Below are 16,693 nucleotides of genomic sequence, written 5' to 3'. Positions count from 1 at the left end.
ATGAATGTACATATAAAATGATGATTGATATGAATTCTTTATGATTTCGATAAGTCTCCCTAGTGTTCTTGACCCAAATTCTTTCTGAAATGTCTCCCTTAGTTTTTTTTTTGATTTTTTAACACAACAAGATTCACCCATTAAGGTTAAGATAATCAAAAACTTGCACTGAAAGGAAATTCTGAAAGTAAAGCAATCACTCAACCACTTGTTCAACGGGAGGACTGAATTAAGCTAATGACAATCACTCAACCACTTTTCAGTGGGAGGGCTAGGAATAACCAAACTATCACTCAACCACTTATTCAGTGGGAGGACATGAGTACAATATAAAATAGAGATAGGTGGCATAGCCAGCCCCTATAACCAAACTATCACTCAACCACTTATTTAGTGGGAGGACCAGAGTACAATATGAAATAAAGATAGGCGGCGAAGCCAACCTCTTCCACTTAGTCAGTGGGCATGTAGAAACAATTCATAATGAAGTTGCTGTTAGTACTACTAATCAGCATTACAATAAGTAACATGAATTGCAAATCAAGAGGTATTGCTATCCAACAATTGCAAATGATGTCCAATGTTATTCTCAAGTTTCAAGAGACCCTCCACCAAAGAAACAAGCCCCCAAACTCCAAACACTAAATCTGATATACTTAACCGGCAAACTGAAAATACAGACCAGCAACATAAAAACTCACTAAAATGCTCATAACTCCTCCAAAACTTGACAAAAAGGCTTGAAATCAAATGTTGAAGAAGGCTAGAGAGGAGACTCCAAAACCCAAACCCCTAACAAGCAACAAATCTCACCTAACATATATTGCACGCTTCCCAATGCATCCACAGGCATGGTACGATTTGGGAGAGAGGGCAAACTTCACTATAAAATTCAAATCTGCATTAAAACCTCTGAAAATTTGCAAAAAGGATCACCCAGGCCAAAGAAAAACATAGAGAGAATACCCAGAAGCAACAAAAACCCTCTCGAAGACTTATGATTGAATTTCACTTTCAGCTCCACAATAACCAGCAACCTCGAAGCTCACAAACACCCCAAAATATCAGAAAACTAAAAAAGCCTCACTAAAATCCATCTCAATATAGCTCAATCTATTCCTCTGGATGAGAAATAGTTTCTCCAATCAGCTAGGTGCTATCTCTCAAGCACGAAACTAGCACAAGCTAGGAAGCTCTCAACTTCGAAGCACAAGTCTGACACAAATTCGGCAGCACTTCATCACAAAATATTCATGGATACCAAAATAAGAGCCCAACACACTTATTTATAACCTTGTTGTCTCCAAATTCAAATTCACATTCTCTCCAAATGGCCGCTAAACCCAAATGCAAACTAATTTCATCTTAATTTGAATTTTGCATTTCATTTCCCCTCCTTTTCCAAGTCGACCTTCACATAGAAGCAAATATATTTTATAAAAATGACAATAAAATCATAATGTGGCATCCAAGGTAGATAAGTGAAATATATTATAAAATTAACTTATTTCTTCGTAAGGTGTCCATCTTGCCTTATTAATATTTCACTTTATGAAGTATTTTTCCTCAACAATAAATCGCCCAAACCTTATGACATAAAATAATACTTTATTACCTCAAGTCCTCCTTAAGTCATAACCAAAAATACATAAGTCACACACCTAGGCCAAGGGGGTCATTAGAATATATTAAAAATACTTTTTCCATGTGCTGAACAACTGCCATAGTGAACTGAAGGCTAAAAGTACTGAAAACTGCACTCCTAGAAATAGCCTTTGAATTGGAACATTGAAACTTGCCAAAAATAGCACTGCCAAAAATAGCATATTGCTAAAAATACAAGTATGTCCAAAAGCATTTTAACCACATTTTGAGCAGCCATCGCAACTTACTAAAAATAGTAAGTCCGAAAAAGTCTTTAGATTCATTTGCATATCACACCATCATGAAGCTCTCTGAAAACCCAGAAAAACCCAGAAAAATGAGTTGTCCTCACCCCCACTTACTAAAAATAGTAAGCTTACCAAACTCCACTGATTGCTACGCATGTACCATCATTGCGAAGCTTTCTAAAAACCTAGAAGGAATCCAGAATCAAAACTGTAAAACTCCAACTATGCAAGCCGCCAAAATTGCCAAACATCCTCCTAGAAAATAGGAAACCCTAATTCTACCTCTAACTTTCCTCCTAGAAAATAGGAAACCCTAATTCTGTTGTGGGATTGGCCAACAATCCCCAAAACAAACTAGAATAGAAAAGGGACATTACATCTCCCTAGTGGAGTTGCCAAAACTTTGTTGGTAAATCTATTTGTCACTTCAAATTTTAGTACGACTTGCCCAACAGAGAGTGACAAAATTTTGTAATAGTCGGAGAGATTGCTATGAAAGCGCAATCTTCCTCTGTGTTTGAGAGGAGCATTAACTATTGTAGATTTGATTTGGTTAAAATCTTTCTTACCTTATTCTGTCCATCTAAAAGTAGCATTACCCTTCATCATATCCACAATAGCCTTTGTTATTTCTGAGAAATCCTGTACCTCCTTATAAAATTAATCTGGCCAAAGAAAAACTTGACACCTGGTTTATTGGAAGGAAAGGACAATTGTTGTATGGCCTTGACTTGCTTTGGATCAATTCATATTCTTTCTTTAGTTATGATATGCCCTAGCAATTTACCTTCTATTACGCCAAAGACAAGACTTTTTGGATTGTTAAAAAGTTTGTATAAGGGATTTTGGAATTGTATAATTCTGCAAAGTAATGGAAAACATTTTTGGAGGTGGATTCATTGCCTTTTCTATACATAATTGTTAATTGTTCGTATGTCATGTTAATGATAGCCTTTGTTATCCCAAATCTTATATGTGAAAGTGACTAGTCAGATTCTTAAAAGTTACACTTTTAAAACATATTCATTTCTTGGTCCCGTGATTTGGATGCGTTAATGCTCAAAGTGTGTATTTTTCATAATGTGTAGTATTTGTTCTTTGTGATATGTCTTATTCTGTTTTGAATAAGCTTGTGAAACCCATAACAACATTTGTGTGTTTGTTGGTAATGTTCTTTAAAATTACATTTACGTTAGCTTTTCCCATTCCTTTTAGTACTTACTAACAAAAAGTACACTCAGAAATCCAAAAATATTATCATACGAGGGAGCTTCCCTTCTCAAACACAGAGGAAGATTGCAATTTCGTAGTAATCTCTCCAACTGTTGTAACGTTTTGTCGCTCTCCGTTAGGTGCGTCGTACTAAAATTTGATGTGACAAATCCGTTTACAACTGAATTTCAAGGTAATCTTTAATTTCCATGTGATGCTCTCCTGGCTCTTGGTATTTTAATTAAATATACTAATGTGATGAGCAACGTATTAATACAGAAAATTAAAGTTAGCAATTGAAATGGCAATTTTCTTTAAAACAGTGATTTTGTTTTCTGCCAAGGAATTGGCAGTGATCTCAAAATCCTGAATATCAAAGATTTTCCCCTCATAGTATATACACATGCCAACCTCATTTCTATTCATCTTGTTTATTCATATCAATATTTAAAGTTGTTTTCGTATGGGCTCTTCCACTCTCGTTTCTCTATCATGCATTCTTTTCTTCATGCTTTATTCAAGTTTGTCATTTTGATTTCAAGGTAATCTTTGATTTCCATTTGATGTTTTTCTGGCTCTTGGTATTTTAATTAAATATACTAAGGTGATAAGCAACATATTAATGCGATAAATTAAAGTTAGCAATTGAAATGATAACTTTCTTAAAAACAGTGATTTCGTTTTCTGCCAAGGAATTGGCAGTGATCTCAGAATCTTGATTATCAAAGATTTTTCCCTCATGGTATGCCAGTCTGTTATCGAGAACAACAATTTTGGCATCCTTTTTTCCAACCTTTTCCATCATTTCCAAACATGTATAAGGAAAATTGACAGTGAGAACAACTGAGCTTGCATTTATAGGGCAAGTGTCATGAACCCTGCAATAGTCTTGTACTCTGAATGGACAGTTTCATCAAGGCCTTAAATAGCTTATCTTTTCACTTACTTCTTCACCTATAGAGCTTTCTTCATTTTCTTATCAACGAGAATAGGATATTTTAAGTCGGTCTTCCTGAACAAAGCTGGAGTATGAGGTGGAACATGAAGGAGGTTATAAAGCCAAGAGAAAGGCCACTAATTCTTATCACCTTGCTTTCCCTGCTCTGCACATTCAAAAACTTGTCCCAATTGTGTGTTCACCGAGAACTCAGATTTAAGCATATTTATTTTGAAGAATTGATTATACAACAAGAACGGAATCCCTTACCATAATATTCCTAGAAGGTATGCTAGCAATGATTCTTAAGACTGACATGGGAAGGTGGAGGTTCATATCCTCCCTAACCAAACTCTACAGAAATAGAATCAAACTTGTCAACAAATTCAAATGACACGTTGAACTCAAAAAGCACTTTTGAAGATCTCAAATCTGCAGAAATATTTCCATGTAATCAGTTGGAGGAGCTTATTGAATCAGGAGTACTGGTGGTGTCAGCCTTTACCGTAGGCATCACTGATGAATTGAGAGAGAGAATTTATAAGCACTAATATTGAAGCCTGTATTGGTCAAACAGAGGTAGATGACTGAGGAAGAGTTTTCTGTTTGGACATATGGTTTGAACCTGGTAGAACAAGCTGTCCAGAAGCTTGCTTTTGCCTTTCATTGTAGTTTCAAGGACCTCTTCCTTTTTTCAACCTCTTCATGTGTGTTCAAATCCTCCATAAAATCCTCTTCTTTATTCACATCATGGATGTAAACCCATCGGAGTGACAAGCTTTTCACATGATTGACTGGCACGTTCCCTGGATCAAATGTCCTAGTGCTTTTCAAGGTATAGATGGAAAAATCCAAGGCTTCCTTAGTAGCATGAATGAAATTGGCCAAAGTGTCCATGGGAAATTCTTGGAACGTTTTGCTACCTACTTGGTTTGGATCGGCATTTGTACCATTTATAACGTTGGATTGCAATCTCCTTAAGGACAAGGCTATCATTGACACAAAAACAGAGCTTATGAGGATGGAATGTGACATCTGGAATACCAATGAAGCTTTAATCCTCACCTAGGAACCAACCTTTGTTTTGGTCACTTGAGAAACATTAATAAGATTTTATTTCTTCAATTTTAACTTATATCTTCAAATTTGTGAGATTTCAAAGGTCTGCCTTTTGCTTCACTAACATACTTCCTATTATGCAGCTGATTGTGTTGGATTTTGATTATCAAATTTCTTGAAAGAAGATAAAACAATCAAATTACAATCTTGTTAAACAATTCAAACACAATATTTTTGTTGAACCTATAATTAATTCACTCTCTGTTACGCCTAAACTTCTTCTTTTGAGAGAAAGGTGACTGTCTAGAAAAATGCAATCAAGCTTCTTCACCTATCAGAATTGGTTTGAAGGAAATGCATTTTCAGTTTTCTTCTTTTTGGTTTATCCTTTTTTGTGGGCATATGCAATAGTTTGAGTCCATTTTTCTTTTGATGATGTTCACGAGAAGAAAATAAATTTAATTTTATTAAAAGAAATTGAGAAATGTATTTCATTTCTTTAGTTCTAACGTCTTTGCCTTGTGGTTGCCTTGATTCCCGAAGCAAGAGGAGAGCTAAAAAATGAAGAAACAGTTTCAGCAGCACAACTTGGGGCATTCTTTGCGGGCATGACAATAAGGGCTAATGCTTTTCCTGAAGCCACCCAATGGAGTGAGGGAGAAACACGAGCAATTAATGCATACTGGCCACTTCTTACTGAGACTTTGCCACAAGATGTACTTTTTATAGCAGACCCAGAGGGCTCTCTGATGGGTGGAGCTTCTCCTGTTGGACCTCGATTTCATGGAAATCAACATACAGAAATGAGATTAGTAGGGGCTTTGAGAGAGGTTTTGGCAGGTGGTCATCTTGGTTATGAAGAGGTTGCAGGTCTACTTAAGGATGTACTTCCATTTAATGGGCACCAGAAAAGGCCAAACACTGTTAGTGAATCATTGCTTGCAGCTTTTTTGATTGGTCAGCGCATGAATGGAGAAACAGATCGGGAGCTTAAAGCATATTGCCTTGCTTTTGATGATGAACTTGGTAAGTGTACCAAAATTTCTGTTTGTTTCCTCCTGTATTTTCGATGTATAAATTTTTCTTCATTTGCATAAAATTATTTTTGTGACTAACATACTTTCAATGCATAACTTTTCTTTGCTTGCAATATTGAACCATTTATGTAGAGATCGGTGTATCTAGAAAATGCCTTCATTGTTCTCAAGACATATCTAGTTATTAAACTTTCTTTCATTATCAACATATGATACCTAAATGTAACTATCTCTGAGACTCTAGCCCTCTTACATTCCCAGTTTTGTGCCTATTCCTCCTATCCTTTTAAATATAAAAATATGATGCCCTAGGTGTAGAGCTCATACTGGAAGGTCCTACAGTTCAAATCAACTTTAGGTAATTACTAAAATTTAAGAGTAAGAAATGCTATTTTCTGATGATTCAAAACAAGAGGCTGCACAGTAAAATGAAGTAATCATACATGATGTAGCAATTTTCTTGAAGAGTAAATATGAAAATTTCCATATTCATTTCTACTGTTTCTAATATTGTGAAAGGAGCCCTTCCAAATTCTACATTGAGATTGTTGTCAGTTGCAATTGGAATAAATCAAGGCATACTTACAGTTTAGATGCAATCCACCTAATTTACTGGCCACTGGTACCCTGCCTGCTTCAATTTGAAGTGTGTAATATGAAATGTTATTCTTGAAAGCATCATTCTCTAATGCGCTAATCACACAAGGTCAACCAAGATTTCTGGGTTCCTGGTATGCTCCCAAACACCTAATATACAATTTTTAAGGTAAAGAATAGTCCATGTTTTAAATATTTAGGGATTTCCGAATACTAAATTACAACTATTAATTTAGTCACTTAGATGACTTGACTCAATCCTGGAAGCTGTTGCTGAAGTGAGGCTATAACATGCAAACTTAGATGCTGAAATTGATGCTGAAAGCTAGTTTTGTAAACATGCTCATGATACATAATACATTAAACTTAAAAAGCAAAGTTGAGGATTATGTGTGGTAGCATGTTGGAGAAATGACTCCAATTTAGGGATTTTGACAAAACAGCATAGTGACAAAGATTGAACTCAAAAGGATGAGAATGTGAAGGAACAAGAGATGTATATGAAGGGTCAAATCACATGGAAATTCATTTGTACACACTCTGAATATTGTTGTACATTATGTTGTTTTTTGAGAATGCTCCCCAAAGTAAACATGTTAGGCTTGATACTTTGTCTGTTGACTTCACTGATATATGTGTTTGAATTAGTCTGTACACAAATAATTAACGTGTTATCAGAGCTGATACCCCTTTCATGAGCTTGTGAAGAGCTAAGAAACTGAAGAGAAAGAGTAGAAGCTGGGTGATATCAGGAAAAATCTAACAATGAGTTTCCATATTTTGAATTTACACAGGAGAAAAAGCAGATCTTCCCTATAAAAGGATAATCTGCTGATTGGGAGTAGACACATAATCCATGTGATCAAAAGCTTTAGCAGCAACTGTAATATGCAGCCCTGTTTGCTACTAATTTTTTTTTACTTTTGCCAACTGAGTTATTTCATCAAACAGATTGCTTGCATGTATGTAGATTGTGTTTTCAGATGTGCATGTGAAATAACATTGATTTGATTGAACAACAAAGAATTCTTTTAAAATCACATGAACAGAGACATAAACCTTTGCTTTTTCCAATCTGAAACTGAGTAGGAAATAACAGCTCTATTCAATACAAAGTTATGATGGAGAAGAAACATTCAAAATCTGACCTCATTTGATAGCACAATTGTCTGAGATACATTTTGGAGAGCATTCACTTCTTATTGAAGCGATATTCAATAACTCAAAATTCAAAGTATACAAGTAGCAGAAAATTTTAAGGACAAGCTTCACCACCTTCACACTCAGGGTAGACCTCTGACTGAGATTAAATTGCAGAAATTACAATGTGCTGATGTACATTTCTGTGAATGAACATCTGTATACAAACTTTATGAAACACCTTCCCAACATCTCACAACAGGCCAAAGATCATCAAACAAGCCTCATTCCTTCACAAAGACTCAGTGACAGCAACCAATCATAGTAATGGCTGAGTATTCACCACGAACATGCCCAGTTAATATTGAATGGCGCCCAGCATAAAAAGGATTGATCATGAAATAGGAAGGACCAGCTTCAAACTTATTTTATTTCTTTTCATTCAACGTAAGCATTTGAATCTTCTATATATTCCCACAGCATCAATAAGGGTCCTACTTTTTCCCTCAAATCCACACTGCTACTCTTCTTTTTGCCTTTAGCACATGATAGCCACTAATGAATGCCATGTCTTCACAAGTATACACTTGCAGAAAGCTACGATTTTCCTCTGTTCACTCCCTTTTTGTCTTTTTTGAACTTCATGTCTCCCTTGTTTTCTTTCCCTACGGTTTGATTTCTTTGAGTCCTAAAAATACCAAGCTTTCAAAAACTTGCCTTTTCTGCCATTTTGTCTTACTTGCATTTTGTCTTCTTGTGGACTCATTTGCACAACAAAGTAAACTCTCCCAAGATAAATTTTTCTTTGTCTGTTTGCCACGATCTGCTATCTCAATAATTCCTGTAAAATTTTGTCTTATTCATCTGTCTGCTAGAACCAAGCACATAGCTGAAGATCCTTGAGTTTTCACATTGTCACCGTTTGTCCTTTTCCCACGCTGTCATCCTTTTTCCTTTTCCCACACTGTTTTTTGCTCCAGCAGCTTCCAATAAAAATGATTGCACAAAACTCTTCAGTGACCAATAATATCAAACCCAAGCCCAAATTCCACAACACAGCAAAGAGGAGTCTCACACCAAGATATGCAGAAATCCATGCCAAATTACTCTCAAGAATATAATCTTTCAACCTCAAAACTGATGAATCCAAACATGGGGTATAGAACCAAGATAATATGCAATATAACCAGAACACCTTGCAATTTGTCTCTCTAAGAGACTTCACAAATTAGGAAACTTCAATCTTTGAATGCACAGTGAAATACCTCAACGATATCTCCAACAATATTAGCTAGGGTAGATATTTCACCACCGGAGCTAATCTTCTCCAAGAGGCTTTTTGTTTTAAAGAAGGTTGAGATGGACTGAGTCCAAATCTCCAAAACAATGCAGGGTTTTCTCAATCTATTTAGAAATAGAATAAACTTCAACATACTTAAAAAGAGCTCCAAAAAGCCTTTTTTATCTCCTCCAACTCCAATGCCCTAGGGTTTTGCAATATTTTAATTCAATTTTAATGTCTCCTTATGTCTCCCTAAGTTGGCAGCCACCTTTATGAAATCACTTTATTTGATAATATAAATAACACCCTATAACTCCTAAGCGCCAATATAAAGCCACTTTATTGATTCAACTAACATTAAATTAGTATTTTTTGACTTTAATATTTTAACGTTATTTAAAATAATACTTCTAAACACCATAAGTCACCAAGACAACTTCAATCAATGAAATCACTGACTTTCCCAAAATAGTAATATTGCTAACTGACCAAGTCAGTGTCCAGATTAACACTAACTATAAATAGTAAGAACGAACAAATTGTCTGAAATCCCTCCAGAAAGTGTCATACAACTCTACTAAACCATTCGAGCTTACTAGTGACATCAAAATACTCCTCTGATTAGGCTGCCACAAACCCAGAAAGTGAGTTCCAACTGCACTGCAAGACAACTTGAAAAATGGGACATTACAACAACAACAAATACTAAAATAGAAGAATGGTATTTTAGCTGTGTTGAAAACACTCAGCTTTAAATTCATTGGAATCATTAGACTACATTGTTTTCTGAGATGGAGATTGGATTTTGCAATGCTCCACACTTGAAACTGATATATAATGTATATGCACTTTTTTTTGGTATGCAATGCAGCACAACATACAATGGATGACAAGATAAAATAACAAATAACTACTGACAACATTATATACTGTTATCATAGTAAAGAGAATACTGCAAAATATGGAATGTGATATCTTTATTGATGGATTTCATCTTGATATACATTGCATCCAAGTGCAGATTTGATCCACATGACCTGAAAACAAATAGGGGATGGACAACTCGAGACAACAAGCACATATTGTAAAAGAAAGGGGTAGCCAACAAGTACAATGGTCAAGGTGTTGCCTAGTTTCACAACTCAAAATCTAACATGGTACATCATATGGCAAGATTTGTTTGTCAGAACTTTGTCTGAGTATGAGTTTTTCAGTTGAATTCAAGTTTGAGTTCAGTGAAGATAAAATTTGAGAAAAAAAATCGTACTAAAAATGGAATCTAAAATAAGTCATTAAGTTTGAATAAAAAGCTTCATTTTTTGAATTTAAAATTTGTACAAGACAATCCTAGCTCTCCTTACCCTATCAGCAGCAGAACATAGAAATTATATGCTAGGACATGCATTTTTAAACCACTAAAGTCCTAACATATATTTCCTATGTTCTGCTGCTAGTAGGGTAAGGAGAGCTAGGATTGACATGTCCTTAGTGAATCAATTATTCACCAACAAAGGGATTTGGAAGGTCAAGTTTGATGGATCCTCTAAGGGAAATCTAGGCACCCATTGAAGTTGGAGGAATTATCTAGGATTGGTAAGGAAATATGATTGGGGCATACTCCATACACATACCCTTACACATGGGTTAAAAATAAGATCTTTGTGCTTCTTGAGGAAGATATTTCTTAAACTATTGGGAGCATCATAATAGGGACTAGGGCTGGGAAAGGTGTTGGAGGGATTCAACTTCCTCTAATATTCATAATCTTGAGCTTGTGCAATTCTTCAAAACATTCCTGCTTTTCACTTACATTTTAAACAGATCAAGCTATGAAATTTTAAGATGTACTGGAAATTATTTTGTTGACCATGGACATATTTAAAGCACACAAGCCTATTGACAATCTCATATTTGTCTTTTGCAAATATATGGGTGAAGGAAAGCCTTGCAAAGGAACATGGTTCAATAGAAGCTTTTTAATAAAATTTGTGTTTGCCGGACCTTTGTTTTGTGCTTTTTGCCACAAAGGCAAAGAGACTATAGACCATGCTACTTTGTTGTGAGTTTTCTCGGATAGCTTGGTTGTGGTATGCTAATAAAATGGGCTAGACATGGGTGACCATGAATCATGTGTTCTCCATTCTTTCTTCTTGTGAAGGATCTTTCCAAATCTTACTTCAGTGGGTTTCTCTATCTTCTTGTAGCAAATCTGCAAGGAAAGAAACAATTCTATCTTTAATAAGTTGGCCATTAACTAATACCTCTTTTCCAAATTGGAGATCTTAATTTAAAGAGTTGTGAATTCAAAAACTTGGTGGTAGAGTGGTGAAGGAGATTTGAGATTGATTGAGGGAGACAAAAGGTTACCCTCCATGATCAATCCATTGAGAGTTTAGTTGTGAAGGAGCTTCGAGATTGGTTGAGGGAGACAAAAGGTCACCTTCCATGACCAACCCAGTGAGACCAAGCAGTCTAAGGCATAGAAGCAATAAACTTTTAAAAAATCATGATTACTCGCGATTAATTGGGAATCGGCTAGGTCCTTGATTTTTCCCCTATGGAAGTCGGGAATCACAAATAACTTGTTGACTAGATTTTCAACATTTTTTTGTGTTCAAATCGTTCAAAAAATCGAAAAATAGTTATTTATGGAGCCATGTGATGTTTTGACAGCAGATTTGCTTGCTAAAGTGAGGAAAAGATGCGATGGGATGTGCAAAAGAGGTGTAGAGTCGGGACATGACAAAGAGGTAGGGACTTAAACCTCATATGTTACAGTTGTGTGCTCCTATGTTATAAACCATAAATAATGGAAACAACAACATACATCAAGATGAATAATTATTTATACATTACTGGAAAGTTAGAATGTAATTCAACGACAATTGATTGCATGTCATCTCACGATTAATGTATATATATCCCCACCATTATGAGGATCACACCTTTCATTTCATGGATGAGGTAGGCTTTGTCATTTGCCAATGGATTGTTGTTAGAATGAGACTTGGGTATGTGCTATGAATCTGCTTTGTATCTACTTCATGATTCTAGATTGAAGCACAGGAAGGTTGCTATGAATCTCTCTGCATTTGGTCTCCCATTACTGGTCTACTATAATTTAAAATGATAAATTATTAAAAGTTGATTGTTGACTCAAAAGATTGTTGACTCAAAAGATTGGCCTTGTGTGGATTGGATGTACTCTGGTCAAGTCTACTTAAGTTGGACTGCCATTGAAAGTTAAACTAGAGAAAGCCATCTTAATCCTATAGAATAATGTATTAAAAATGTTGAAGTGAAAATAAAATGTTGTGACTCTGAACAAGCATATGCCTCATCAACTATGTTTTAGACTTGTCAAAGAATGTTACAAACAAACCACACATAAGAGGGTGGTTGAGATTAGGAGCCATGGAATCAATTATGACCCCTACCCTTTGCTTTTGCTAACTGTATTTGTTGTTAAAAGATAATAGGGGATCTCCAACATATATCTCATAGGATCTTTCTATGTAAGTTAATCCTCCCTTGGAGACACTATGTAATTCCCTCTCTAGCTTTCCTACCCTTATAAGGGCTTCACCAAGTTAGATTTTGTTTTAATTCTAACGTGAATTTTGTATAATGTAGGACCTTTTATAAATTTATAAATTTCTTTTTTTATAATTGATAATAAATTATTAAGTTTAAACTAGAAATAAGTTTTAAAGAAGTTTACAGCTGTTCACAAGAAGAATGATTTACAGAAGAAATTGGCCTTTTGTATTAAAATTTCTTCAATGTCTCTTGATAAATCTCCTTCATTTCTTTTCTAGCATACAAATAGGTTTGCCTATTTATATTGTTTTAGGTCAGAAATTCCCTGGGATAGTAACTTAGGGAAGGCTCTTACGTAGGAGCTTCATCATTAGGACCTGCAGCCCTCTAGCATAGCTCTATTTGTAGAAGTGATAGTCATTGGCTACGTTTTATTTTTGGAACTTAGTACTTAGTTTATAGGTTGACTTTGTGCAAAATTACAAACTATATTGTAATTGATATTTTGTCAACTGTCACCATCTAGTTATTATTTATGCACTATGAAGTATGCTTTGTGCAATGCAATGTAATCGGCAATATGAATATAAACAACAAAAATCTATTTTCTACAGTTCATGGGTTAAACTCTCTATTTTATTTGGTCTCTATATCTCTATCCTATGGAAATGCCTTTAAATTTCAAAAACAGTAGTTTTTGTCTCGTTTTATACAATTTTTTACATTTTTTTAAATCTGATTTTTCGAAAAAATCTTAAACTTTTGGTTTGATGATTTTTTCCATAAACAATTTTTGCTGCTACGAGACTCTAAGGGACCAAGAACTACATCCCTAAGTAAGATTCAAACTTTGTTCCATGATGGGTCTCCTAGTATGGATCTTGACCAAGAAGTTGGCCATCTTGCTGATCATAGCTTCCTCAAATAGCGTGTGAAGGCTGCCAACTTTCAAGTTGTTTTTTGTGCTGGGTGCATATATCCTTGCGAGCTATGCATTCTATGATAAAGTGCCATTCCATTTCTACCACCCCCTTACTGCAAAATATGCATGTTCTCTCTTCCCAAACTTCCTTAGGAATAGTCCATCTCCTGGTCTCACACCTAAGATGATGCGATCTGGTCCTCAATTGTGCAATTAACAACTTTTCTTTTCCCTTAATAGCTGCTCCTAAATATGTTTTTCCATTGTGCTCCCAAGCTGGGTTGAATTCTTTGATGTAGTAAGGTTTCTTCCATCCAATCTACTTTGCCCACATGGCAATCCTAAATTTCTTTGCCACGTATTTATTTATTTCCTCATTTGTGTTAGAATACTCATGAGAATTGATTTCCACTTGATCTTCAAACATTGTGAGTGTATGTTTTGTGGCTTTCTTTCACATATATGTTGTGTTAACTTGTTTCCGGGTGTGACTTGTGGGAAACCTTCTCCCCTTTTGACATTTAGCAAATTCTAACCTCCATACATGCATTTGGGGTCATTCATGCAACTGAAGTTTGTGCATCTCCTGGGTATTTCGATTGGTTCTTTGTGTCAAATTTGGGTGGGGAGAGAAACATCTCTTATCTTGGTGCACTACCCTTTCATTTTAGCATTTGTTTCTTCCCTTTTCCTCTACAAGTTGTTAGGATAGGTTTAGAAGTAGAATTTGGAGTGTTGAGTTGGTTCAACACCTGCACTTGGATTGAGAAGGAAGTTGGCCTACTCCGGAGATTCAACCCCCTTGCGCAATGTTCCACACTTTCACAAGGTTGTTGAGTTGATGGCTCAGCAAGGGTGCAAGCTTTTGTGACAACAGTAACATAGCGAACCTGTCATGTGTGATGGCATTTTCTACTTGCAATCACAAAAATTTAGCACGTAAAATTTTGTCCAAAGCCTAGATTTCTCATGTGGTCTTATTACTTTCTTAGGGTTTATTCATTGTTTTACATGGGCTTCAATTTGTCCTTCAAGGGTTATTCATTCACATGGTCAAATCCTTTATTTAAGGAAAATAGGCGAATTCACCATTGTTTACGGAATTCTAGCCATCCTATGGCTCCATAAAGTCATCTGAAACTCAAATAAAATCTTACACTCTAGAGTATAGTGTCTAGCAGAAATGCAATACCACAGAATTCCAAGCAAGTAGAAAGGGATTTCTCCAAAGCTTTAGCAAGAAGCATCCACACCCATCCACAACGAGTGGAAATGAGGTTTAACATTTTAATTTGCTCAAAACACATTCTTTGAGCCTCAAGCAAGGAGGAGGGGAGAAGCAATCCATACATATAAAATTACAAGTTGTTTGCCCCTTCTACATTAATTTGTTTTTTCTCCAAAATCCCTCAATATTTAGGAACTTGCTTCCCAAGAGCTGGTCTGATTTAGTGTACTTGAATTTTTTTGATTACTTTCTGTAAAGAAATATGAAAATAAACTACTTCAGTTAGCGTTTTTTTACCTCAAATTTGAGTTTTCATGAATCCATGCAAATTTGAGTCTTGATAATTAAGGAAGCTCTATTAGTGGCTAAAAGGCAAAGGCTTTGGGGTTTTCTCATTTGCAGGTCCTCCACCTGTAGCAAATGTCAAGTCATTGACACACTATGGAGAACCTTATGATGGAAACACGCGGTTCTTTAGAAGCACATTGTTTGTGGCGGCAGTTAGAGCAAGTTACGGAGAAACTTGTCTTATGCATGGGGTAGAGTGGATGCCTCCAAAGGTTAGCTAACAACTTATGTTTCTTCTTAATTTATGAAGTTTACTTAGTACTTTTCATCCATATATGTACTTTGGAACTTACCTGGGATATACTTTAATTCATTTTGTCAGACTGTTTGAACTTGTTGGTTGACTGGAAGGAAACTTTTTTTGGTTGTATATGAAAATGTCTTAGTATTAACTCTGAAATAAAAATTGCAACAATCTATTGCAGGGGGGCATAACAGAAGAAAAAATGCTTGAACTCATGGGAGCATATACAATGCTTCCTCCCACAGCAGCTGTGAAACTTCTTGAGGTACTCCAATAAATTTGAAAATATATATTTAGATGCAATATTAAGCTTATTAATGATAAAAAAAGTATAAAGTAATCTACGGGGCTTCACATCTTGTTTTGGAACCTCAATATATGCAATTTGGATTCAGGATGATCAGGTTGGCTTTGCATACGTAAGTCAGCGGGAAGCTCGACCATCCTTGTACTAATGACTAAACCTTTTAACTTCTTTGTACTTACGTGGTTTGGTGTTGAAGATAATTATTCACATAATGGATACAAGAAGCTTGTAAGACTTCAAATTGAAACATTGGAAACTCAATGCTTGCCTAAAGTTCAACAGCAATTACCTTAATCAATTTCAGTTCACATAGTGAGCACTCACTGTTTGCATTCACTTGTTTTTAAATTAATCAGAACTGACTACAAAAGACACAATTTTCCTTTCAAATGCACAATGAAACTATTGTTTGCACCATTTTCCTAATGCATCTTATATTTCATTGAAGAACAATCAGATTACATCAGAAGAAAGAAATTTTATTTAATGTCCACAGATGACCACAAGTAAGTCAATAGGACTTATAAGTACACCAGTTTTGTAATATCCCCATTTTTGACTTAAGTTTTTGAAGAAGAAATAATTTAATTAGTTAAATTAAGTTGTTAACTCTAAATTAATGCTTCAGGCAACTTGCATTTAATTGATTGTGTTCATAAGTTGAATATTTAATTTTAATAAAGTGACTTTACTTGGGGCCAAAAATAAATAAAATATTATTGGTCACTTTTTTTTTTTTGATCGATAACCAGGATAATATATTGCTTAAAATAGGAAAGATTTACATCCAAAATGCTGATAAACAGTCTACACAAAATGGGGTCTTGCCCCTACAAACCATCCGAACCCGAATACGACACTGGACCTACAGGACCATTCTTTACAACAAAATTCCAACCCTACATACACAAGCCCAAAAAAACCCGACAGTCCCAAAAGACCTGCCTA

The 16,693-nt window shown here is 35.4% G+C and overlaps 1 protein-coding gene across 3 annotated transcripts in view; it reads left to right on the top strand.

The window, feature by feature from the left end:
- Positions 1-16,693, top strand: part of LOC131066316 (uncharacterized) — a 127,547-nt gene that overhangs the window by 28,125 nt on the left and 82,729 nt on the right. For all 3 annotated transcript variants that reach the window (XR_009111649.2, XM_058001053.2, XM_058001052.2), the window contains exons 2-5: positions 5,644-6,126; positions 15,249-15,406; positions 15,620-15,703; positions 15,834-15,886. Coding sequence is in view for 2 of the 3 variants with exons in the window: in XM_058001053.2 (XP_057857036.2) it covers positions 5,644-6,126; positions 15,249-15,406; positions 15,620-15,703; positions 15,834-15,886 (778 nt within the window). In the remaining variant the exon portion in view is untranslated. The remainder of the gene's footprint in view (positions 1-5,643; positions 6,127-15,248; positions 15,407-15,619; positions 15,704-15,833; positions 15,887-16,693) is intronic.

Source organism: Cryptomeria japonica, chromosome 8 (assembly GCF_030272615.1).
Source record: "Cryptomeria japonica chromosome 8, Sugi_1.0, whole genome shotgun sequence".
Taxonomy (NCBI): domain Eukaryota; kingdom Viridiplantae; phylum Streptophyta; class Pinopsida; order Cupressales; family Cupressaceae; genus Cryptomeria; species Cryptomeria japonica.
The sequence above is the reverse complement of the archived record's forward strand: the minus strand, read 5'-3'. Positions and strand labels throughout refer to the sequence as shown.